This window comes from Triturus cristatus, chromosome 7 (assembly GCF_964204655.1).
Source record: "Triturus cristatus chromosome 7, aTriCri1.1, whole genome shotgun sequence".
Classification (NCBI taxonomy): domain Eukaryota; kingdom Metazoa; phylum Chordata; class Amphibia; order Caudata; family Salamandridae; genus Triturus; species Triturus cristatus.
Window position 1 is genome coordinate 1,295,795,730 of NC_140590.1, and position 24,360 is coordinate 1,295,820,089.

Genomic DNA, 24,360 nt, shown 5'->3' on the forward strand with positions numbered 1-24,360 from the left:
ACCTGACACAGATAGTGGCAGTGTGGTCCAAAAGGCCACTTGGGATCGTATAGCTCTATGGATATTACTCTCTCTTATGCCCACCTCTGTATGGTATATATTATGCCCTGGTATTGAGTGGAATGACATCTTGTGTTAAGATTAACCAGGTGAATATGGTTAGGGCTCTAGCTGATTAGGAACATAGCTTCAGCTCAACTAAGAAGTGGCTCAGATCTTAAGCTCTCGCATGCTTTTTGCAGGTCTACCATAAGTACATTTGAGCACTTTACAATATTTAACAAATTATATTTTGTATTGGGGCTGTGCCAAACAATTGCTGCAAAATCTGGGCGTCAGCCTATACATTTATTTTTTTAACTCTGCCACAAAATGTCTGATGCGTTGTGGCACCTGCTGTAGAGATCTGTGTGCCAGTTAAGTTTCAGGGAATAATAATGATGGTAAGACAACTCCAGGGGATAGCATATGTAGTTGCTGGAGAGGTCTGTGTTTTGTCTAAAACCTGTTTTGAAATAAAGTAGCATAGAGGGTTAATATGTCTCCTGCAAGCTGTAACACACTGATGACAGATTTTCATTATATGTGAATGAAAGTGGGTGACTACATGGAGATGAGTAGTGCTAAAGCACTATAAAAAACCACAATAGTGGTATTTAAATAGTTTTGTGTGTAAATAATGGGACAGACCAACACATCTGACATTCTTACCGTGCATGCATATATATCTTTTATATACAGGGACTGGGAAAAGTCAAAAGCATGCTTTTCTTAAGTACCTGTGAAGTGATAACAAGCTGAGTGCTTTTTTTTCTCCTCCATTGCATCTGGGTGTGAGGCTTCCCGATAGCTTCCAGCCAGGATACTCCAACAAAAGAAGGCCTGATAGCTCCTTGACTTCAGCTTTTGGTATGGGTGCAGCTGGTATCTGATAGGCCCTGTCCCCGCCTGCACGCTGCTGCTTGGACCAAAAGCAGACAACGTGCAAGCACTGCTAAATGTGTCCCAGTGTCTGAAATTGACACTGGGACAAGTTTAGCATATTTCTAATGTCCACCCTGTGAAAGTAGTGGGTATACGCCATCTACTCGCATGTACCTTCGACTTGTGCCCTGCATGGGTATTTCTGGTGCAGCTGCTGACAGACAGAGTGTAGGACTATCTTACTGAGGGAACCATAGGGACTACTAAATAATCACCAATTTGATAGATACAAGAAAGGTACAGAGGTTATGGTAACAGCCTATTGGATATAATATAAATAAAACATTGCTTATTTCCAGGTACAACCTGGATACAGGAAATAGTGGATTTGATCAAAAATGGAGGTGACTTAGAAAAAGCTAGCCGAGCTCCCTCATATATCCGGATTCCTTTCCTGGAAATGACTTGTCCGTCTGTACCATCTGGTGAGTATCAAAGATCATACAGTACAGCCTTGCCTAGGGAACAGATATTCAAGTGCCTTGTGAATAGAGATTAATCCTCTTTCCCTCCCTTTCTCACTCAGGTGTGGATCTTCTTCTCGAGACACCATCCCCTCGTGTCATTAAAACTCACCTCCCATTTCAACTTGTTCCTAAGTCCTTCTTGGAGCAGAAGTGCAAGGTAAGAAACATTAGTGTTATTTAACTGGAGGAGCTGTGAGAGAAAGGTAGAAGGGGCACCTTCCACCCTATGTTCAAAAACTCAAAGAAATTGCCATCCTAACCACATCTACAGAATATATGATATTGCAGGTTAAAACATAAACCTGTTATTTTTAATAATGTGCTTAGAGATACAGATGAATAAAAGTTAGGGGTCATCATAGACACATTTTGACTCATGCACAGGCAACATGATTAGTACGTTGACAATAGAGGACTATCAAGACAATAAGGGAGGACGATGTATTGGAGCAGATCATCTATGACAAGATATGACTGTTAAGCATACAACATAGGAAGATCCAGTCTAAAAACAGGCTAGACATTCATCATTCTCTATCCATCCCTCACACGCACTCACAGGAGGTCACTAATGAAGATAGATCCAGGGCACTGCATGAACCAAATCAGTGTGGCCAAAGGCTGCTACTGTGTGGAATCTCCTCTCACCAAGACGAGTTGAACGTTTTTCTCATCCTAGAATTTGTAAATACCTTAGGATTAAGCAGGTTACATCTCCTGGAAGGAAAGGAACCCCTACAGAAAACATTTGTAGATGTACCTAAAAGGGACAATTTATTTGAGATGAGAAATATTAGTGTTGGGGTTCGTCCCCTTCAGCACAGCAAAAAGTCCCTCTCTTCTGAGGGAACTTAATCAAAATAACTCCAATGTTCGTCAACTTTGAATTGCAATATTTTAATTTTTCAATGGTGGTATTTTATGTTCATCATTCCACCATGTTAGGAAATTTATTCATTTCAATAACGTTTTTCATCAGCAATGAAAATCATATTTTATATCCTCCCACCCCAGTGCATTTCAGGCTATTGTAGCCCTTCATCAGGGGCTAATATTTATAGAAAAAATTAGAATAAACATGAGGAAATACCACAGATTAGCTATATCAACAAATATCAAACATATGTACAGCAATTACAACCAGAAATGAGCTGTGGAGACAATTCCAGCTATAAGACTGTTTCGTGATAAGATCTTCTGTAGCACAGAATCAGTGTCTCTCCATGTGAAATATTTTCCTGTTGTAAGAATATCAGTTTAATTGGAACAAGTTCACAAGGTTTTAGTGTGTCCCAACTCCTTTTATAAATGACCTACATGGTCTCTTTCTGACCCACAGACTGCTTCTCTAAATGATCTATAGACTTTTTTTATTTATATAATTTTATCTAAATTCACAAAAAGAAGGAAGTATCTGAAACAAGGCTGTACAGATCTAGTTCTATGCATCAGCAACCATTTTAGTTATGATTTAAACTGTTCTCTCTAAAACAGAAGCTTCAGATATATGTAGAAGCATTTTGATGAAAGTTGTGCATCGGAAAATATCAATTTGTCCAGCTAATCAATCATAGCTCAACAATGCTTAATCCCACAACATCCATCTTTATTTTATTGACAAAAGTAGTCTGATTAATACCAAAGAATAGGAAAGAAAAGAGCAATAGGAGAGGGTATGAATAGCATAAATCCATAATTCAACATTTACTATTATGGCAATCAATTACTACTCTGTAACTCACCCATTTACCATAGAACAAGATGAGAGAGAAATCACACCATGTGAGGGATGCAAGGTCTCCAGCTTTTTTAGTAATTACATCTGATTGATTTTGTGGCTAGAACAACAGCAAATCTAGAAATCATATGCCGCTTTCATTCATAGACCTAGGGGATCATACAAATGCTACCTGACAGAAGTGGGCTTGGTCAATGGGAATCTCAGTCCCACAAGCCTCCAATAACTTCTTTCCTACGTTCTCCCCAAAAGGCACCACAGCTTACATGTGTACATCATGTGTTTGACGCCACCCATAAGTTTATTGTAATACCAGAACTCATCAGATAGTCTCAACCCATTTACCAAACATGTATGATGCCAAAGAAGCACTATGTATCAGCATATATCGGGAAAGTTCTAGAGTGGTGGAGACCTTTGCTCTAAATGGAGATGCGAGAGCCCCAGACCATGTTTTTTTCAAGCTATCTGGAGATCTTGCTTCAGATTAATTTTATCTTCAATCCTCTGATGCGAAAAGCATCGAAATATTTATAAATGTTAGCTACAGCATGTCTTCTTTTGGCAATTTTGGAGACCAGAGTGAGGAAAGATAAAAATTCATACATGAATTTAACTTTTGGGATGGCTTTTTCATAATCCAGAACGTCATCAAAATCATGGTTGCATTTTCAGAACTTCCCTTTAATCCATGTAAAAGTTGTTGAATCGTTATACAAATCAACAATACAAAAGATAATCTATTGATCAATTTCTTAAACGTAGGAAAGTCCTTTTCAATCTTAAACTTCTTATTGCCTTCTAGAGGCGACACAAAAGATTGAAACAGATATGTAGTCAATTTCTTGTCAAGAATCATAAGAGTTCCTACTGCGTCTCAGACAACCTCGAAATAAGACTTTAATCATTTTGGATATAATGATGGCAAAGAGAGAAATGGTAAAGGATCAATCAAGTCTCAATCTCTTGAAAGAAACGCCGGCTACAGATTAGAGACGTCAACCCAAAGCATCCCTCCAGCCCTGTGATTACTACAGAAATAATTGGCCATTCTATTTTCAAATAGCAAAAAAACATGGTTCCACAAGATGTTCTAGATCTACATCACCTTGATTTTCTAAAATTACATATTCCAGTAAATAACTAACCATGGGATTTCTGAGTTCACCATGATGGCCATGTACATTTATCTGGCGCAAACTGAACATTCTAAAAAATGGGAAAAGCTGCAGAACAATAACATACATATTGCTGTGCCCTTCACAGAATTAGTAGGTAATTAAAGGTAAATTAGTGAAGCTTCTAATTCATCACCACTGGCAGATTTAGATGACTGATTCGCGAACCCTTACTAGGAATCAATCTCTAAGAAATAGCATCATAGCAGGTATGTTTTAGCATTAAGTTATGCATTCAATCCTTATAATCATCCTTTACCTTAAACAAGGAATATGAAAACAAAAGCTCAGATTTTTCTTGTATTTACTCAGAACTGTGTTATGTAAATTGTTTTGGTTTGTCAAATCCAGAGATGTCCCAATACAACAGCCCCACTCTTGAGATCTGGAAGGATATTAAGGTATGGCTCACTGTAGAATGCTGCATGTAATTATTGGATGTTCTCGTGCTGTCAGCACGAGAACGTGTCTCGCAGCTCATGTGTTTGTTTGAATGTAGTTCCACGGTCGGGCCCTGAACGATGCGTGCCAGGATTCTGCCAACGTTAATCAGTTGTGGAGATCCTGGTAAACAGCGGGGCGCCTGGCTGTGGGTGCTGTAATTGCTGAATAAATCTTCTCTTCTTACCGGCTTGCCTCCTCGTATGAATTCCACTTCATTTGGAGATCCTGGTATGCAGCGGGGGCGCCTGGCTGTGGGTGCAGTAATTGCTGAATAAATGTTCTCTTCTTACCGGCTTGCCTGCTCGTATGAACAAAGGACGAACCTACATATCCGGCACCCACCAGCATCATTTCTACAATTCAAAATATTTGGTTATTCTTCTTAAGCCTTCCCTTCATTGCTGCTCATCGCTCCTGCTTCAAGCGGAAGGCTCTCAGCTGATTTCCTTCTCCGGCATCCTGCTTCCTGAATTACGGACTGTATCTCCAAGCTTGCGTGGTGATGACGTCACTTTCTCCGGCATTGCCTTTTCAATGATCTGCTGCTTAGCAAGAGAAGAAAGCTTAATCGAAGCTGACGCTCCTTGCACATTACGCTCTACGTAAGTGTATCCTAGCAACGGAAGCCAGCCTCACCGAAGCATCTTGATATTCCTCGTTCATCGCGCTCTACGCAAGCGTCCCCACACTGTTGGCCATTTTAATTCTGATAGTTACCATTGTAACTCTGTGCTGAAAGGTCACAGCCCACTCCACTGCTTCTGCCATTGTTTCTTCGCATCGCGGATCTCCAGATCCCAGGTAGGATCCAACCTTCACATCCTCACAGTGACAGGCACACTTTTCTCTTGAGTATAATTCAGCCTGCGCTCTTCAACGGTGATAGGCACACCTTTCATATGCACTTTACAATTAATTTCATTCTCGTTAGTGTTCTGTCTTGATGTTAATACAAAGCCTTGCCTGAAACTGTGAATACCGGTGACAGGCTCACCTTATTTTACTACTACGCACCCAAAATCATTTCATTTATATATGGCACATTTAGCCACTGTACTGAAAATGTTGTTATTGTCCTACCCACAATTTTATTTGCAGTAAATGTATTCTTTTTTTTTTTTTGTTACATCGCCTAGCTTATCCAATTCATTTTGATGGCTACTTCTCAGCAATTTGCGCAACCTCCTCCTTTTTTACAACAACCTGGAAAACTCAGTATTCCATGGCGTCAATGGGTTAAAGCTTTTGAAAACCATATTGTCACCATAGATGCGGCAAAATTCTCTCCTGATCGCAAAGTGGCTATTCGTTTGGGACTAGCTGCGCAACATGTGTTTGAAAACTTACCAACATTTCCCACACCAGCTGGCGAAGCTGGGGATGCGGAACATTGGGATCCTTATAAAGAGGCCTTAGCTCACTTGGCAAGACATTAATGACCAGGAACCAAACATTATGCTTGAGAGACATAATTTCCACAGGAGAAAACAGAGCGAGGATGAAACAGTGAATGAATACATTGCTGCATTACTAGTCCTTGCATCCACTTGTGAGTTTGAGGCAGATCCAGAAATATATATACGTGATCAATTAGTATTTTCTTGCTATTCCAGAAAAATACAAGAACGCCTTCTCAGCTGTAGAAAGCCATCCTTACAAGATACAATTGATATCGCTAAGAGCATTGAAAGGTCTATTATTACATCCAAAGCTCTTCAACAGGATCAGTCTATTAACTCTTTCAAGTCGGTTTCAAATGATCCTGGAAATTCGGTCAATGCTGTTAATGTTTATAGATCTTCTAAGCAACTTTTCAAAAAAGGTAACATAATGTGTTTCAGGTGTGGTTCCCGATCACATCTTGGAAATCATCCCATGTGTCCCGCTTCAGGAAAAAGATGTGTTTCATGCCAAAAAATTGGCCATTTTCAAAATGTTTGCAAATCTGTCAAGAGACCTGCCTGAGTCAATAGTATAGAAGTTACAGAATCTCTTGAGGATTGTACAAAACAATTTCATGATATGATTGTTTCAATTGAATGAAATTCTTTTTTCAATCCTCATCATGTTAAAGGTCCCTTGGGTGTTGCATTATTTGGAAAAATTGAGATTTCGATTATGGAAGATTCTGGTTCACCAATAACTATTTTATCCGATGTAATGTTTTTTGAGAAGTGGCAGGATTCTATTACTTTGACAAAAACAGACATCAATCCAAAAGCGTTTGGAGAATTTGACATAGAAATGTGAGGATATTTTAACTCAAGGTTAGAATGTCTTGAAAGGTCAATATACACAAAAGTTTATGTCACAGTTAGGGGACGCAATATAGTTAGATGGCAGGATCTTGCTAGGATGGGTCTGCACCTTGTTCCTGGTTCAGATAATCCCAGTGTGCTTGGTGATCCTCCCCAAGGTTATTCGCCAGCTGTATGATCAGAAAGGAAGTGAACACATTAGATTGTATCGATGTCACAGATCATTCACATAATGTTAAAAAGATTCTAGATTTATTTCCTAATTTGTTTTCTGACAAACTGGGCACCATCAAAGGGTTCCAACATCAGATAAAACTGAAACCACATGCTCAACCTTTCGTACATAAAGTTCGTCCACTACCCCTCAGTGCTAGGGATGAACTCAAGTCAGTACTTAAAAAATTGTGTGATGATGGGGTCATTGCACCATGTAACTCTTCAGAATGGGTTTCTCCCATCGTTATTGTCCGAAAGAAATCTGGTGAGGTCAGGCTATGTGTGGACTTGCGCACTTTGAATAAAAACATCTTAATTGATTGCCATCCCCTCCCAAAAATTCATGAACTTCTTGCCAGCTTAGGGGTGCCAAATCTTTTTCCATAATGGATCTCCGCTCAGCCTATCACCAGATTTGCTTAACAGCCGATTCCCAAGATCTCACCACTTTTGTCACACCCTTTGGTGTCTACAAATACCTTAGGCTGACTTTTGGCCTGGCATCCGCGGCCAGCGTCTTTCAAAAAATGATGGACAACCTTTTTCAGGATATGCCAGGGGTCCAAGCCTATCAAGATGACATTCTAGTCTTTGCCAATGACTGGGAAACACATTTAAAGAATCTAACTTGTGTCCTAAGCAAATTGAATGATGCAGGTATGACCATCATATCTGACAAATGTCAATTTGGCACACAACAGTTAGATTACTTAGGTCATACCTTGTCATCTCAAGGAATCAAGCCAAAGTTTTCGCTTGTCAAGGCCATCAGTCATGCTGTTCCTCCCAAGGACAAAGATGCTCTTCGATCATTTTTAGGATTGGCAGAGTACCATGCTCGCTTTGTTAAAGGATAGACTCAGACTGTTGAGCCTTTGCGTGCCCAATTGCGCAAAGGTTCAAAGTTTATTTGGTCTGATGAGATTTCATCTGCCTTTGATCAAACAAAAAAACTCATTGTTGAAGCCCCTGCACTTCATGCTTTTCAAGATGATTCCAGATGTTTCCTTATGGTGGATGCCAGTCTCACAGGATTGGGTGCAGTCCTTGGTCAGTGGGTTGCAGGAAAGGAACACACCATAGCTTTTTCATCAAGAATGCTTAAACCGGGGAGGAGCCTAGCACGCAACCAAGATGGCCGCGTAGGTGCGAGGCTCCCGAGGACCTCCGCAACCTCCTACGTCTATCCTGATTTCATCCTGCCTCGGTTGAGGGGACAGTGTTGGTGAACCTGAGTTGAGGTGGTACCCGTTTTCAAATCGGACCTCGGGTGCCGGAGTGAGCACCGATTGAAGTTTGCGGCCTTCTCCTCGCCGGACCCCGGATTTGCGTTGGGGGGTGACCCAGTGACAAAGTGAACAACAACGGCGGGCCGGGCCTGGCGAGTCGCGTACCCCGCACTTTCGCTTTTGCTTTCGCACCGTCTCTGCAAGTGTGATCGCGGAGCCTTTTGTGTTGGTGTGGCCTCGCTGGGGGACCCTGCCTGCCTGCCGGCTGTGACCCACCCTGCCGATCTGGGGTGCCCCCCCCCGGAGCTCGTGGCCCTGATTGCCTGCCCTCTACGGCGTTGCTGGTGCGATTGTGGGACCAGTGGCGATGGCCACGAAACAAGATGGAGATCGGTCAAAGGCCAAGTCGACCCGGCGTGGCACCGTCCATCAGGCCAACAGCATGGACCGCTATACCCTCCAGAGGGGATCTCCTGGCGGACCGCACAAGTCCCCCGAGGGCCCTTCTGATGCCCCGGACTTGTCCACGGATCTGACTCTCCACGACGTCATGGGCGCCATTTCAGAGATGAAAGCCTCGGTGGGCCAGCGGTTTGATACCCTGGCACAGAAGATCGACGCGGTCCTTGTGGATGTCGGCCTGGTGAGGGCCGATCTTTCCAAGACCAACGACCGAGTTGATTCTTTGGCCCAAACCGCATCGGGCCTTACGACTGAGGTGGCGGCACTGCAAACGGAGGTGCGCCGGCTTACTCAGGCGAGTGCACTTATGGATCGACGCCTTGAGGATTCCGAGAGCCGGGCCCGGAGGAACAACATCCGCATCATCGGAGTACCCGAGGGACGGGAGGAAGCGGTGGCGGATCTATTTGTGGAAGACCTGATCGCTACCCATCTCCAGCCTCGGGGACGGAGTAGATTTTTTGCCGTGGAGAGGGCCCACAGAGTTCCCGGGGGAAGGCCGAAGGTCGGAGCCCCTCCGCGACCTCTCATTGCCCGGATTTTTAACTTTCGGGACAGAGACGCGATCCTGCAGGCCTCCAGACTACAAGGGCCGGTCAAGCTGGAAAATATGGAGGTGAACTTTTACCCTGATTTCACCCAAGCGGTCCAGAAGCAGAGACTGAGCTTCCTGGGCGTCAAACGCCGACTTCGGGACCTGAACTTAAAATACGCCATGCTCTTCCCGGCCAAGCTGCGAGTGGAGGTGGATGGTCGCACGCACTTTTTTGATCGTCCCGAAGCGGCTGGGGACTGGCTGGACACTCTGTCTGGGGATCGTGATCGGGATGGCGGGGGGGGGGCGGCGGGAGGAGATGGCCCACTGGATCGTGACTGAGGGTTCAATATTGGGCCTCACTCTGGACGAATACGATGCTATTTTCGATCAAGCGTCTGTCTTTGTACATTCCCCTCCCATGGAGGTTGTGTGGGGTCTAGGAGGGGTACTCTTTCCTCCTCTAGGGGGTCTAGCTAGTTTCTTCTATAGGGGCGACAGGCACACTGCAAGTTGGGGGGGCTGTCCGGGCTCATGCAGGGGTGCAGGGAGGGGGGAGTTTTGTTGGGATGGGTGGGTTGGGGTGGGTTGTTGTTTGTTTACACCACAAGGCAAACGTATCATTGTGTTATCTCTATAGTGCTCTCTGGGGGACGAGTGATGACTTCTGTTTATGATGGGGGGTAGAGGATTGAGTTTGTTGTCCTGGAATGTTAATGGACTGGGGGACAGGATAAAGCGAGGTGTGGTCCTGCAGTTCTTGAAGCGAATTTCGCCCGATATAGTTTTTCTGCAGGAGACGCACCTCATTGGCAATTCCTTTTGCGCTATGAATCGACGGGGCTACCGCCTCGTGGCCCATTCGGGCTTCACGTCTGGTTCAAGGGGTGTGGGCATTATGGTTAAAAACTCGCTCCCGTTGGCGATTGATGAGGTGCGCCATGACGATAGGGGACGTTACACGGTTTTGGTGGGCAGAGTGGTCGTTTTTGTGTCAGTATATGTCCCGCCGGGGCTGCAGACGACCACCTTTGCGGACCTGGGGCGCCTCCTCCTTGGCCTTCCGGAGGGGATTCTAGTGGTGGGGGGGGGGATTTTAATGCTGTAGTTTCCGGAACTGTGGATCGTCACCCCCCTAGGGATCTCCCCCGGGCCCAAGCGTGGTTATCTGGCCTTTTGGATACCCTGGGGCTGGTGGATTGTTGGCGTTTAAAACATTAATATCACAAAAAAATGTGGGTGGAGGTCTAAGGGAAAATTTGTAGACCAGCAGGTTGTAATTCCCCTAAAGAGCAATATCACAACACTGAAACAACCTGGGTCTGGGACTGAGTAAAGAACGTGCACAAAATAGCCAAGGTGAACCCCAATATAAAAGTGACAACTCTATAAGAGAGCCTCTCCTGAAACAGGACCCATCAATCACTTAAGGTGGTTATTTGTTGTTATCATCTGGGTCTGCCTGCTCCAACCTGCTGGACCAGTTCATAAAGCAGTGAACCGGTCGCTAGCATGGAAGGAGCACCAAAGGAGGATAGTCACCTGATCCCTCGCGGGTGTTGTCTGTGATGAAATCCTACCCAAGGAGCCAAACGGGAGATCCTAAAATCAGCAGTAAAAATAATAAAGTGAATTTAAAAATGGCTAAGGATGCTCAAAAAGTCTTTAATGGTAGAGGATCCTTGTCAAGATTAAGAAGCAAAATGGCAATATGGCATAAATAATTTTGTCATTATGCTATTGTCCATAGCATGATCGGTCAACATGTTTCTGCCCACACCAGATCAAAAGTATCAGGGCATTCGTCAGGACCTAGATTACTGCTGTGGTTGAGTGTGAAAACGTGTCAACAAAGTATTTCAAAAAGGGTATGTGAATAAACTAATCCTACCGCACCGGTCAGGTCAGGAACAATCAAAACCGGATGCCTGTGGAAAAAAGTGAAAAAATACAATGGCCAATTGTGTACAAACATAATCAGAGGTCATAAATCTTAAATGACCTAAATCATACATATATTAATGATGAATGGCATTCAATGTTGTAAATTGAATTGCACTTACCCATAACAAGTGGGCACTGCCCTCACCTCAACCTGGTCTCAACTCAGGGAAAGGGGCCCCGCTCTAGACATAAAAACAGAATAGGAGAGAAAACAGGTAACAACCGGCCATACCTGAAAAAACTCTCCTCTTGAAGGCATGGTATAAAAACTGAGAAACACCCATACAATGCAATGGATGGCAAAAGATGGTCAGTCCAAACGTTAGAAAAATAGGAAATTAAAAGAGCCTAGTGAGACCGGTGTAAGTGTTTAATACCGTTCCCATTGTTAAGGTGTTTGCTAGGCAATTGGAAATACCACATAGAAAAGTATCCTAAAGAGGCAAGCCCCTTAGTTGCTCATACAGGTCCTTGCACATGAACGGTAAGACCAGACTTGACTGATTTAAATAAGACAAGTGATCTCTCTGCGTTATCAAGTATCTGAGATCAACGAGACAATTCAGTCAAAATACTAGAGTGGCAGGATACGAAACAGGCAGTAGGTACGCACCGAAGTTCACAAAGTTACACATATTCAAAGTTTAAGCTCACCTGTCCGTCGGTACCCCAGGGCGGTCTTAGAGTCAAGACCGGAGGTAACCGCGGACGAGCGAGCACTGTCTATTTATCCTGCTTTCTCTGTAATCGCTTCAGGTGTGGTGGACCAGTATAGGTGGCCACAGCAATGCCTGTAATCCGAAGCAATGCACATGCGCAAAGACAGGAACACTGATCTATACCGCGATGCGCATGTGTAGTCTCCGGAAGCTAGTCTAAAGTGTGAACTACCCGCTAGCATTAATATTGTATATGCAATATTACCATAAGTAATCCAGTAGAAGATCAACTCCCAATATACTTGCATCTACAAAGCCGCGCGTTTCTCCAAAACAAGCGCATGCGCAGAGACACGGACGGTAAGCTCCAGTCCCTTACTCTCAATACGCGTGTATGATGTGTAACACACTTAATATTGTGCCCTAACCCCAGACATTACTAATATGGAGATAATGTTTACTAAAGGGTGATAAAATAGCATAGCACACGAATCAAAGGATCACCTGAGGGTGTATACGAAACACCCGCAATGTGCAGGTATGGTATCTGTAACCAGCTCAAAAAACCACTCAATACTGTACCCTGCCCGCTCATGCTCGTAGCATAATCAGAATGTTACTATACACGTTCAGATAGCGAACGAGTAGGTTAAGAGTGGAAGACATCATAACCTTCACAATGTGAAAAACCAAAGTACTTAACTCTGGGCAGTGTCTTATTAAGCCCAAAAAATAACCAGGAGTGTTCAATGTAAAATACAGATACAGATAGGCATTTATAGACAGTCTTAGTAAGGTGAGTATGTCTACATCAAGACCTCCCAATCGTATCAATTGTCTGATATGTAGATAAATCCTTATCTAGACCCTCATTAAAAGGAAGAATTATAGCAACAGCCAAGGAATCTCATCATTCAAGCCCTCTGTATCAGAGTGCAGTCTGTGCACCCACCTCTGCTCTCTGAGTAAAAGGAACTTCTGAATGTCAGTAATGTGAGGTGGGATGCATGGTTGTTCAAGAATGACCCATTGCAGCTCGTTCTCCTTATGACCCACTGATACAAAATGGTTAGTGAGCTTAGTCGCACTTTTCTTGCACCGAATGGTGCTTTTGTGCTCCGAGATTCTCACTTTGACCTTACGTGATGTCATACCTACATAGTACTTATTACAGGGGCATTTAATTAGATAGATCACCCTTTCACTGTTGCAGTTCGTATGTGCTTTGAGGGACCAAGGTCTATCAGTCCCAATATCTACTTCAGTAGTATGCCGAGTTTGTGGACATACTGAACAGGTCCCGCATGGGAAGTGACCCACAACTGGCGGTAAACCCCACAGTGTTGTTGATTCTTTACTCAGTCCCAGACCCAGGTTGTTTCAGTGTTGTGATATGGCGTTTAAAACATCCCACGCAGCTACAGTACACCTTCCATTCAGGGGCTCATGGTAGTCTCTCACGGCTAGATTATGTCCTGGTTCCGGCGGCACCCGTTGGGAGGGTAGGGGAGGTGCGCCATTTGGCACGGGGTATTTCGGACCACTCTCCACTCTTGTTGCACTTTGATATTATTTCAGGGGAGAGGGTAGGGTGGTCCCGATTAATCCCTGGTACCTGCGTGACCCCACCATTCGCGCAGAGCTGATTAAATCCCTTAAGCGCTATTTTGACGAGAATGTGGGGTCTGTGTCATCGGCGGTCTCACTGTGGGAGGCGTTTAAGACGGTACTCCGAGGAGAGGCCCTGTCCCTTATTTCCCACTCCCGGAGGCGCGAGCGGGAGGAGGTGACCCGTGTTGAAGCTGAGATAGCCGAGTTGGAGGGGGATCTAGAATGTGGGGTGATGGATGACAAATTACATGTTCTCCAACTCAAGCAAGCGGCCTATAAGGCCCTCGTCACGGAGGCGGCCAGGGGCCTCAGTAGAGAGCAACAGGGGAGACTGTATGATGTGGGTGATAAGGCTGGTAAATTGATTGCGTGGCTGGACAAAAAGGAGAGAGCGAGTCGAGTTGTCCCATTGATTGAGAAAACGAATGGTGTGTGTGTCACTGAACCGGAGGAAATTGTCTCCTGCTTCGCGGACTATTTCCATGGGGTGTATTCCCCGGTGTCTTCCCGCTCTGAAGAGGATTCCCATGCCCTGCTCAGAGATATCGCGCTGCCTTCCCTTTCGGAGGAGGACAGAGTGTCGTTGGACGCCGCTCCAACCTCCGAAGAAATTGCCCTCGCCATACGCTCGGTCGCTTCCGGCAAGGCCATGGGTCCTAATGGTCTTCCCGTCGAGTTGTATAAACTGCGACCGGATACGCTGGCGCCGCATCTCCGTGCTATGTTCCTTGCGGCCCACTCGGTGGGTTCCCTCCCGCTAGACCAGCGTCTGGCTACCATCGTGGTTATCCACAAGGAGGGGAGGCCACGGGACCGGGTCACGTCCTATCGACCCATTTCGTTATTGAATGCAGAGCCCAAAATTCTCGCCAAGGTATTGGCCAATCGGCTGGTCGGCGTAGTGTGTGACTTGGTCCACCAGGACCAGTCCGGCTTTATTCCCCATCGCAACACAGCGCTTAACCTGCGGCGTTTGCATGGGGTGCTCGCACGTGTCCCGTTCATACGGGAGCCGGCCATCTTGGCGTCTTCGGACGCCACTATGGCGTTTGACACACTTGAATGGCCATATATTTGGGCGACGCTCGCGAAATTTGGGTTTGGCCCAGGGTTTATTAGCTGGGTTAAATTGTTGTACTCTGGCCCACTGGCGCAGGTGGTTGTGAACGGTAGAGTGTCGGCTCCGTTTGAGTTGGGCAGGGGCACGCGGCAGGGCTGCCCGTTATCGCCGCTCCTTTTTGCGCTTGCCTTGGAGCCCCTGGCGGAGTGGCTGCGGTGGGAACCTTCTATTCGTGGTCTCCGCTGGACCCCCGAGTATGAGGACCGCGTATCTCTATACGCTGACGATATTCTCCTGTACCTGGCTTCCCCACGTAAATCACTGATAGTACTGGTTGATGTATTGCATTCATTTGGTCGTAACTCCGGCCTTGTCATCAACTGGGCTAAATCGTGCGTGTATGTTCTCTCTGGGGAGGCTCCTATCCTTCCGCGGGGCTGTCCTATCCAGATCGCCCCGCAGGGATTTAGGTACCTGGGTGTCTTCATTACCCTGGACGCGGAGGCCCGGTATGATTGGAACTTGCTTCCCCCCCTCCAGCGTCTGAAGGAGGATGTCGTGCGTTGGCAGCGTTTGCCGCTCTCGCCGCTCGGCCGGGCGGCATTGTTTAAGATGATGTCGCTACCGCGTTTCCTGTACGCGCTGCAGAATACAATGGACCTCGTCCCGGCGCGCTACTTCCGCGAGGTGGAGAGTTTGCAACGCCGCCTGTTCTGGGACGGGAGACCGCGTATCGCCCTGGCGAAGCTGACGCTCCCGTGGTATGACTGGGGGATTGCCCTCCCGGATATCAAACGGTATTATTGGGCCTCCCAGCTGGCTGCGATTAATCACGGCCTATACGGGCCCGCCCTAAACCCGGCCTTTGAAATGGACAAGATGCTACTGCCGGGTGGTGACTATAATCGAACGCTCTACTCCGGCTCGATCGACGCACGTCTGACGGGCCCCACGCGCGTCATGGTACGAGTGTGGCACGCGGCTAATGTAGCGATGGGGTGGAAGGATCGTTTGACCCGGGCGTCACCACTATATGCATCTGAGCAGTTGGGCTCCCTGTGGACCTCGAAGGGCTTCGAGAAGTGGGACATGATAGGCATCAGCAGGGTGGGGGATCTCTGGACGAGGGGGGATTCAAAACGTTTGAGATGCTGCAGACGGAATTCCAGTTGCAGGACAGGGAGTACTTTCGGTATATGCAGATCCGTCATGCACTATGCTCCGCCTTCCCGGACGTCGCCTCCATCCCGGAGTACTCCCCTCTGGAGGATAGAGTGCTGGATGGACATGTACCGGAGAGCACGATCTCATTGATCTATAAAAAACTGATTAATGACCGCTCGGGATTGCTGACTAATCTTCGTGAGGCTTGGGTTGCCGATGGATTGGAGCTGGACGACGAGGACTGGGTCTCTGCGGTGGCCTCCCCGAAAGAGGTGGCCATACCGGCCCGCCTTCGCTTCGTCCAGCTCAAGATACTCCATAGGGTCTACATAACGGGGCCAAGGCTATTGCGTATGGGCTATGCTGTGGACGGGTTGTGTAAGCGTGGGTGTGGTTCTTTGGGGACCTTTCTTCATATTTTGTGGGAATGCCCAGAGGTGGAGCGATTCTGGCGTGGTGTGCATGAGGTCCTGCGGGTGGTCACGCGTGTGTCGCTGCTGCCTGAAGCGAGGAGATGTTTGTTGAACGTGTGGGAACCAACCGACTACTCGGCGCCACAGACGTGGTGGGTGACTCTGGGATATATGGTGGCCAAGCGCGATATTGCTCAACTGTGGGGTTCCCAGAGGTCCCCGACTGTTTCGGCCTGGAAGGAAAATATGGACTGGTGCATGTTTCGGGAAAAGGTGGTGTATGTAGCGAGAGGTAAGCCTGGGACATGGGTGAAAGTATGGGGCCCCTGGAACGCCTACCGCGGGGGAATCTGTACCCCGCCGTTATTGCCTGATCATCGCCTGCCCAGTCCCCCTAGCCGGTTTAGCTCTCCGGTACCGGGCACGAAATCCACCCAGTCCCTGTCCTGACCTTCTCCCCCCCTTGATACTCCTATGGATCGGTAGGGTCCCCCTTCTAGGGGAGCACATGCTGCTGTTTTCGATTGTGGGTTGCCTGGTGGTTTGATTTTTTTGTTGTTATTTATGTTTAAAAGAAACCGTTATGTGGGGTCCGGATGGTGTGGCCATCAACGCTGTAACTCCTGTACGTTTCCCTTTGCCGCAGCATGCGTTCTACTGTGTGTATCATATGCTCCTCTTGTTTGCTAGCGGCCGGCCTGAAGGTTGTAGGCCCATCTTTGTATATTCTTTGAACTTTGCAATAAACGGTTTCAAAAAAAAAAAAAAAAAAAAAAAAGAATGCTTAAACCAGCAGAGACCCATTACAGTACAATTGAACGCGAAGCACTTGCTTGTGTCTGGGCAATTGAGAAGTTCAGGAATTACATTTGGGGGCGAGAGTTTGAACTATTCACTGACCATAAACCTCTTACACATTTACTCAGTGGTGATGGACTTGGGGGAACCTCTGCCAGACTGGTTAGGTTACTTTCAAAATTGCAAGAATTTCATTTTTCTATCAAACATATTTCTGGAGGAAGGAATTTCAGGGCTAATTGCCTGTCACGTATGGCCTTCCATGATGTTTCTGATATGGACAGTGTTGAGGACACAGAGTGTGTTGTCGCGGCACTTGATGCCATCAAAGAGTGTCCTAATATTACTGAACAAGTATGGTTAGAAGCTTATAGCAAGGATGATATCCTTAAACTGGCCATGCAATATATTGTAAAGGGTTGGCCAGAAAATAGGAAACTTTGCAATGAGTTAAAAGCCTTTTCCATGGTTGCCTCTGAACTTTCTTTGGTTAATGGCATGGTTATGAGACATGAATCTTTTGTTCCCCCATCGAGTTTAAGAGAGAATATCATTAAGTGTGCACATCATGGTCATTTCAAAAACCTTGCAACTCATTAAGCTGTATTATTGGTGGCCATCCTTTGAACATGAATCAATATAAAACTTGACCTGGGCTTCTGAGTGCCTCTTATCAGACAAGAAGTGGAAAGTTATGAATACACCCTTACATCCTGTTCCATTTCCAAGTAAACCATGGGAAAAAGGTCGCAATAGACTTTTCAGGTCCTTATGATCTTTTATCTCATGATTTAAAATATCTAATTATACTGATGGATTATCATTCCAAATGGATTTACCATATGTTTTGTGATTCACCCAGTTCCATTAATGCCATCAGATTTTTGAGGAAGGTGTTTACCATTGAAGGTTCACCCTCCATTATTGTTAGTGACAATGGTACACATTTAATTTCTCAGAATTTTCAGCATTTTTAGCAGAGAAGGATATCACTCATTTCAAGGTTGCTTTATACTCACCATCATCTAATAGATTTGTTGAAAGGGATAACAGATTGGTCAAGGATGCCATTCAAGCAGCCCTTTCCTCAGGAAAAGATGTTCAGGACTTTCGTGAGGACAAATTATGGTCATATAACATTTCGCCACATTGCACCAAAGGTCTTCTTCCTTTTCCCCTGTTTAAAGGTAGGAATGTTCACTGTTGTGTTCCAATTGGCTGCAGAATAAACATTTCAAGGGTACATTCAATGACAAAAATCTTGCATCTCGAGTTTTAGAAAAACAAGCTTATATGAAATCTGTGCATGATCAAAAGAAAATTTTTAATGGTTCTGATTTGAAGATCAATGATTGGGTTCTTATTAAGAATCCAAAAAGGGTGACAAAAGGCTTGTCTAAATTTTCTTTTCCTGTGCAGGTTACAAATGTGACCAAACGTACAGCACTCCTTGGTTATAAGTGATGGTGGAACAAGAGATCACTTGTTCGCCTTTCTGACTCACAAGTTTCCTCTTTACTCAAATGATCAAAGCAGCAGTTGGAACAATCTGACTGGACAACCTGGTTACATGATTCTTCATCTGTTGCTTCTTTGTTTGCTTCTCATAGGGATTCTGATGAGTCTACTGGTGGACAATTGCATAATAAGGTTCCTTATGATATTACTGGGCTTGCATCTGCTTCACCTGTTGTTTTGGGCAATTGCTCAAGAAGATTGCCTGTTAAATTGAATGACTATGTTTTGTCTTAAAAATGTTATTTTGTTTTTACTGATTTTTCATTCCTCTTTTCACTTTTGTTTGGTGGAAAGAGAGAAGTTGTAGTATGCTGCATGTAATTATTGGACGTTCTCGTGCTGTCAGCACAAGAACGTGTCTCACAGCTCATGGGTTTGTTTGAATGTAGTTCCACGGTAGGGTCCTGAACGATGCGTGCCAGGATTCTGCCAATGTTAATCAGTTGGTGGAGATCCTGGTACTCAGCGGGGGCACCTGGCTGTGGGTGCTGTAATTGCTGAAAAAATCTTCTTTTCTTACCGGCTTACCTCCTCGTATGAATTCCACTTCACTCACCTTATGTGTTAGTCAGTGGCCTTGAAAATCAATTACCTTTTGACAAGATTTACGCTGGATCGTCTTCTGGATATTTTCATGATATCTGTTCCCTTGTTCAATAAAGGCAAAAGGAAATATGATCTCTATACTTGTATTTAACATTTTCAGTTCCTCTTATCAAGGGAGTGCAAAACAATTAAAATAATCCACTTTGCCCTAAGCCTTTATTTACAAAAAGCTGGCAAAGCGAGTGAGCCCTACCTGCCTTAGAATGGTTCCCTTCACTCTTACATCTATCAACATGTGGATTCATCCAGCCATCCATATATTGAACAGTCTATCCCAGTGATTCTGAACCTTTTGACATCTTTGGATCCCCTCTTAATCATTACTGGGAACCAGGTACCCCACTGAATCATTATTGCAATACAGGGACCCCCCACTGAGTCATACCTGGAAGCCAGGGACCCTAGCCTAAGCCTTTTCGATGATTTGAACCACAAAGCAGTACAAAAAAATGCAGAAACAAACAAGCAGTCATTAAACAAATACACAAATGATGAAATATTGTATTTAATTCTCAAACAAATATTTAGAAGAACACAGTTTAATATTGATATGAAGGTGGAGCTCTCCTAAATACAATCAATGTCACCCATTATCCATTCTATATAAAGGCATTGCCATGCTCCCAAGAATCAATTTGAGGATCCAAACTTAATTTTTAGCCTCCAATTTCAAATCCCCTTCACATTTATAAAGTGTTTTCAAATTTTAAATTTTACTTTTTGCTTCGTTATTCATGTACATTAGTGTGTTACTAGTGTGCAGTAGCGGCTCGCCGATGGAGTGCTGCGGGCGGTGTGGCGGGGCAGGGGTAGGGTGCGGGTAGTGGAGTCCAACATACGATGGACAGGAGTAAGGTAAGTAATAAAAAAAAACAATTTACCTTGCGCACGCTGCATCGCCAACTGGGCGATGCAGCGCGTGCAAGGTAAATTGTTTTATTTATTTAATTACTTACCTTGCTCCTGACCATCGTATGTCAGACTCCACTACCCCCCACATTGCCCCGCCTCACCACCCAGCAGCACTCTCTGTGAGCCGCCACTGCTAGTGTGTAACGCCCTGAGTAGTCTTTGCGGTCCCCGAGGGGTCACTAGACGACAAGTTGAGAGCTACTACACTATCCTTTTGTTGACCTTTCTACCATCCATCCATCCAACCCACATTCATCCATCCACTCTTCTGTCCATCCATCCATATTTCCACCCATTCATTCTGTCACCCTTTTGTTCATCCTTCCATCCACTTACCCATCTATCTTATGCCTCACTTCAACCTGCCACCCCTTCTTTTATCCTTTTACCCTTCTACTAATCTATCCCTTTGATGATGCCTTTTCAATGCATCCATCCTTCTTGTCACATGTTCTTCTGTCCATCCTTTCACCTCTCATATTTTCCCTCTTTTCACCCTTTCACTTTAACTTTCATTCACCGTTCTTTCATTTTGTGTTTTCCTCCTTTCCCCCATCATGTTCTCTTCTCCCCTTCCTAATTTCCCTTTTCTATATACCCATTTTATTTCTGTCCTCCTCTCCTTTTTCCTCTTGTTAACTCTAGTTCACACTCTCTCCGTTCTTTTTCTGCATAAAGGTTCTCAGAAGCACTGTGCCACAGATGTTGGTACAGTGTCAGTGAAAGAGTTCATGACCTGGTTGACATGGTCAGTGTGATGGTGCAAAGTTTAGGGGGTCACAGTTAGGATGCATTGGCTCAGACACGCTGGGCTACTCTCCAGTTGTGCTCAATTTGTGTTGTTGATAATGTCTAGCATTCCAGGTCCTCATCCTATACAATTTACAAATCAATATTGTGTCTGGCACTATAGTTTTCATTGTTCAAGATTATAACATCCTCCTTACTCTATTTGTAAATGTCTGCAAATCCTCTGCTGATTCCATGGCATTTCTACTCTTCCTCAACATCGGTTTGAAATCCAGTAGACTTCCTTGTCCTTAAACACCCCCACCCTTCTTTCTCACCATCAGGTGATTTACGTGGCCAGAAATCCAAAGGACAATGTCGTTTCCTACTACCACTTTGACCGTATGAACAAAATGCAACCAGAGCCGGGCCCCTGGGAGGAGTACCTACAGAAATTCATGAAAGGGAATCGTAAGCTCTTTATTTCTAGATCATCTACGTCGTGCCCCTTTTCCTTAACATGTGTGTTATAACTTACGTGTTGCCATTCCTCTTCCCTAGCTGTCTCTTCCCTACTGCTCAGCCAGAATGAGTGCTGGTGTGCTTGATGATGTTTGGAATGCTGGATGTGTGTGATGTCACGGAAGGCTTGGGGGTCTGGTGATGTGTGGAGTGTCAGTTGGTGAATGCAGGCTGAGCAGCAGGGAGGCTGCTCCTGGTGGGGCTTTGCTATCTTCGACTTACCTACTTGAAACCTAACCTGGAACTAAACTCAAATAAACTTATCCTGTTTTGTATATTGGCTCAAGGATTTTCTGTTCATTACGTTTTGGCGACGATTTTAAAGAACCTACGGGTGGAGGAAGGAAGACTGTCTACTAAGGATCTAAGAAAATAAGGATTTATTTTAGGACATTGTAACATGTCAAATGGAATTTCAAGGTACTTCGAGGAAATGCCCTGGTCAGCCCCACCAGTGTCCTTTACTATCTGGACACCCTGCAGCATGGGCGTTTGATTGTTCACTTCTGAGGAGCCTGCTTTGTCATCCTGCTGTTTTGGAATATTTGTGCGTTTGGACAGTCTCTCCAGATACAAGAGTTTCATTGTGGCGCAACAGGTGCAGTGGCAGAAGTCTTAACTGGAGCAGGGAACCTGCGTGTGTTATCTGCTGTGAACAGAAGCAGATGGTGTGGGCTGTTGGGCGCATATCTCCTGAGTGAAGACTGCCTCTGATTTGAGCGGAATCTGCCTTCGATTTCGGAAGCGCATGTCTCCAAGCTGACCAGGAGCTGTGTGGATTGTCAAGCAGCCCATCAAGGAGCAGCGCTTCTGAGAGGATTTATCACAAGACGACGTGGAGCAGCGCAAGCACTCAAGCACTGATTACCTCTCAACTGGCTGGTGAGGAGCGGTTGTGGGGGTGTTGGGCTGTGAATTGTGCCCACTGCGATGGAGACGCGCTGTAAGGAGAAAGAACTGCACAATATTTTGTTTTTTGGAAGGAAGTTAGTGCGGTGTGCGAGGGCTCTGGCGGACATCTAACGACGAAGTGTAACTTTAGCAACCACTCGGTGACACTCTTGAAGTGGAACAGCTATTTATTGGTAACCTCTGCCAACAGTCAGGTAAAGCTGTGAACACGTCCTCTGCTACCTTTCATCTGAACTCTAACATTCTCTAGCTCTAATGGAATACAGAATATGAGAACACTCTACGTTCTACGACTACATTCTCTACAATGGTATGCACAATACAATATTACTAAGTACTACATTACTACAGTAACCTCCGAGACTGTGCTCATTTGGCAATTGAGGTCATTGTGGCAAGCAGATTGTGACCTACGATACTGAAGGAAAAAATCAGCTGCGCTAATCTAGGGAATTGGGGTTATTTAGGCAGCTGCTAGGATTCAGTGTGCAAGGGTGGTGGTGTTTGTTCAGTGACAGTGAGTACTTTCTTGCCGTTTTTTGCCTATAGCGGTTTCGGTTGCACCATGGCAGTTGAACCGTTATCACTCTTTCAAACTTGTCACGAGCTATGCACAGTCTGCGCTTACAGATCAGAGCGCGCGCAGTCTTACCTCAGTCCAGCTCTTTTGCGCTCTCTTCATTCGATCCTCCTGACGGCTGCTGCCCCGCAAGGGTTCCTGCTGTTATGGACGTTGTGGAGCACGTTGATGCCGGGAGCCATCCGGTGTGGCGTCACCGGTGCGTGCCACCATTTTGCGATTGGCATTGTTCTCGGCAGTTCCAGTCTGGCACACGATTTGCCAACCACGTTTTTTTTGGCTAACATTTTGTCTCAACGTGCAGAGAGGTTTAATAGCTGCATTCCTGAAGTCTTCTGTTTAAAAACTGGATGTTACAGGTTGACTTTTCATTGTACAGAGATGCACTCGGGATGAGGACTTCGGGTGAGAGATCGATCACCGGTGTATGAGAACTTCATTCTGCCATGTATTTTAATCCTTGACATGTCGTGTTATGGTGTGTGCATTTCTCTTTGAGTGGTTGTTGAGTCTTTTTATCTTGCCATGGGTTCGTAAAGTTTTGTTCTGCGTCTGTCCAGTATGCTTCTTTGCGTGCTTGTGATACAGTTTTGTTTTCCTTCTGGGGTGTATGATGTTCTATTTTCAGGGGTGGTGAGTGCCCCAGTTCTGGTTTTCTAGGGTGGTGAGTACCCTAGTATGTCAAGGTTGTGGGGTGGTGAGTGCCCCAGTTCTGGTTTTCTAGGGTGGTGAGTACCCTAGTATGTCGAGGTTGTGGGGTGGTGAGTGCCCCAGTTCTTGTTTTCTAGGGTGGTGAGTACCCTAGTATGTTGTGGTTTTGGGGTGGTGAGTGCCCCAGTTCTGGTTTTCTAGGGTGATGATTACCCTAGTGTGTCGAGGTTGTGGGGTGGTGAGTGCCCCAGTTCTGGTTTTCTAGGGTGGTGAGTACCCTAGTACGTTGAGGTTGTGGGGTGGTGAGTGCCCCAGTTCTGGTTTTCTGGGGCGGTGAGTTCTCTAGTACATCGAGGTTGTGGGGTGGTGAGTGCCCCAGTTCTAGTTTACATGGGTGGCGAGTACCCATTACTATGCCGTGTTTTGTGAGGTTGTGGGGTCGTGAGTGCCCCAGTTCCGGAATATAGGGTGGTGATTACCCATCATTGAGTATCCCATGGTGGTAGGGTTGTGGGGTGATAAGTGCCCTGCCATTGTGTTTTGAAGTTTGTTGCCTGACAATTTTGTTGGCTCAGTGGCATAGGTTTGGTAGCGTTTTAAAGCCATGTCCTCGTAATGTTAGTATTTCATCTTCCCTAAGGGAGAGGGTTGGGGTTATTCTCAATCAGTTTATTTATTTATTCGAATTTGGTCAATTCCATTATTTCATGCATGTATATTTTGGATTACGTTCATCTCTTCTGATGTTTTGTATTTAATGATGTTTTCCA

The 24,360-nt window shown here is 45.4% G+C and overlaps 1 protein-coding gene and 1 long non-coding RNA gene across 6 annotated transcripts in view; one reads left to right on the forward strand and one right to left on the reverse strand.

Moving 5' to 3' along the window:
* Window positions 1-24,360, forward strand: part of LOC146811928 (sulfotransferase 1C4-like) — a 577,890-nt gene that overhangs the window by 380,377 nt on the left and 173,153 nt on the right. For all 5 annotated transcript variants that reach the window (XM_085618898.1, XM_085618896.1, XM_085618895.1 and 2 more), the window contains 3 exons: window positions 1,284-1,409; window positions 1,511-1,608; window positions 21,270-21,396. In XM_085618898.1, the coding sequence (XP_085475024.1) occupies window positions 1,284-1,409; window positions 1,511-1,608; window positions 21,270-21,396 (351 nt within the window). The remainder of the gene's footprint in view (window positions 1-1,283; window positions 1,410-1,510; window positions 1,609-21,269; window positions 21,397-24,360) is intronic.
* Window positions 5,937-23,077, reverse strand: LOC146811929 (uncharacterized). The gene is made up of 3 exons (XR_014966802.1): window positions 23,012-23,077; window positions 18,180-18,378; window positions 5,937-7,239 (listed from the first exon to the last, which is right to left on the reverse strand). It is a non-coding gene; the product is annotated as an uncharacterized LOC146811929 (long non-coding RNA).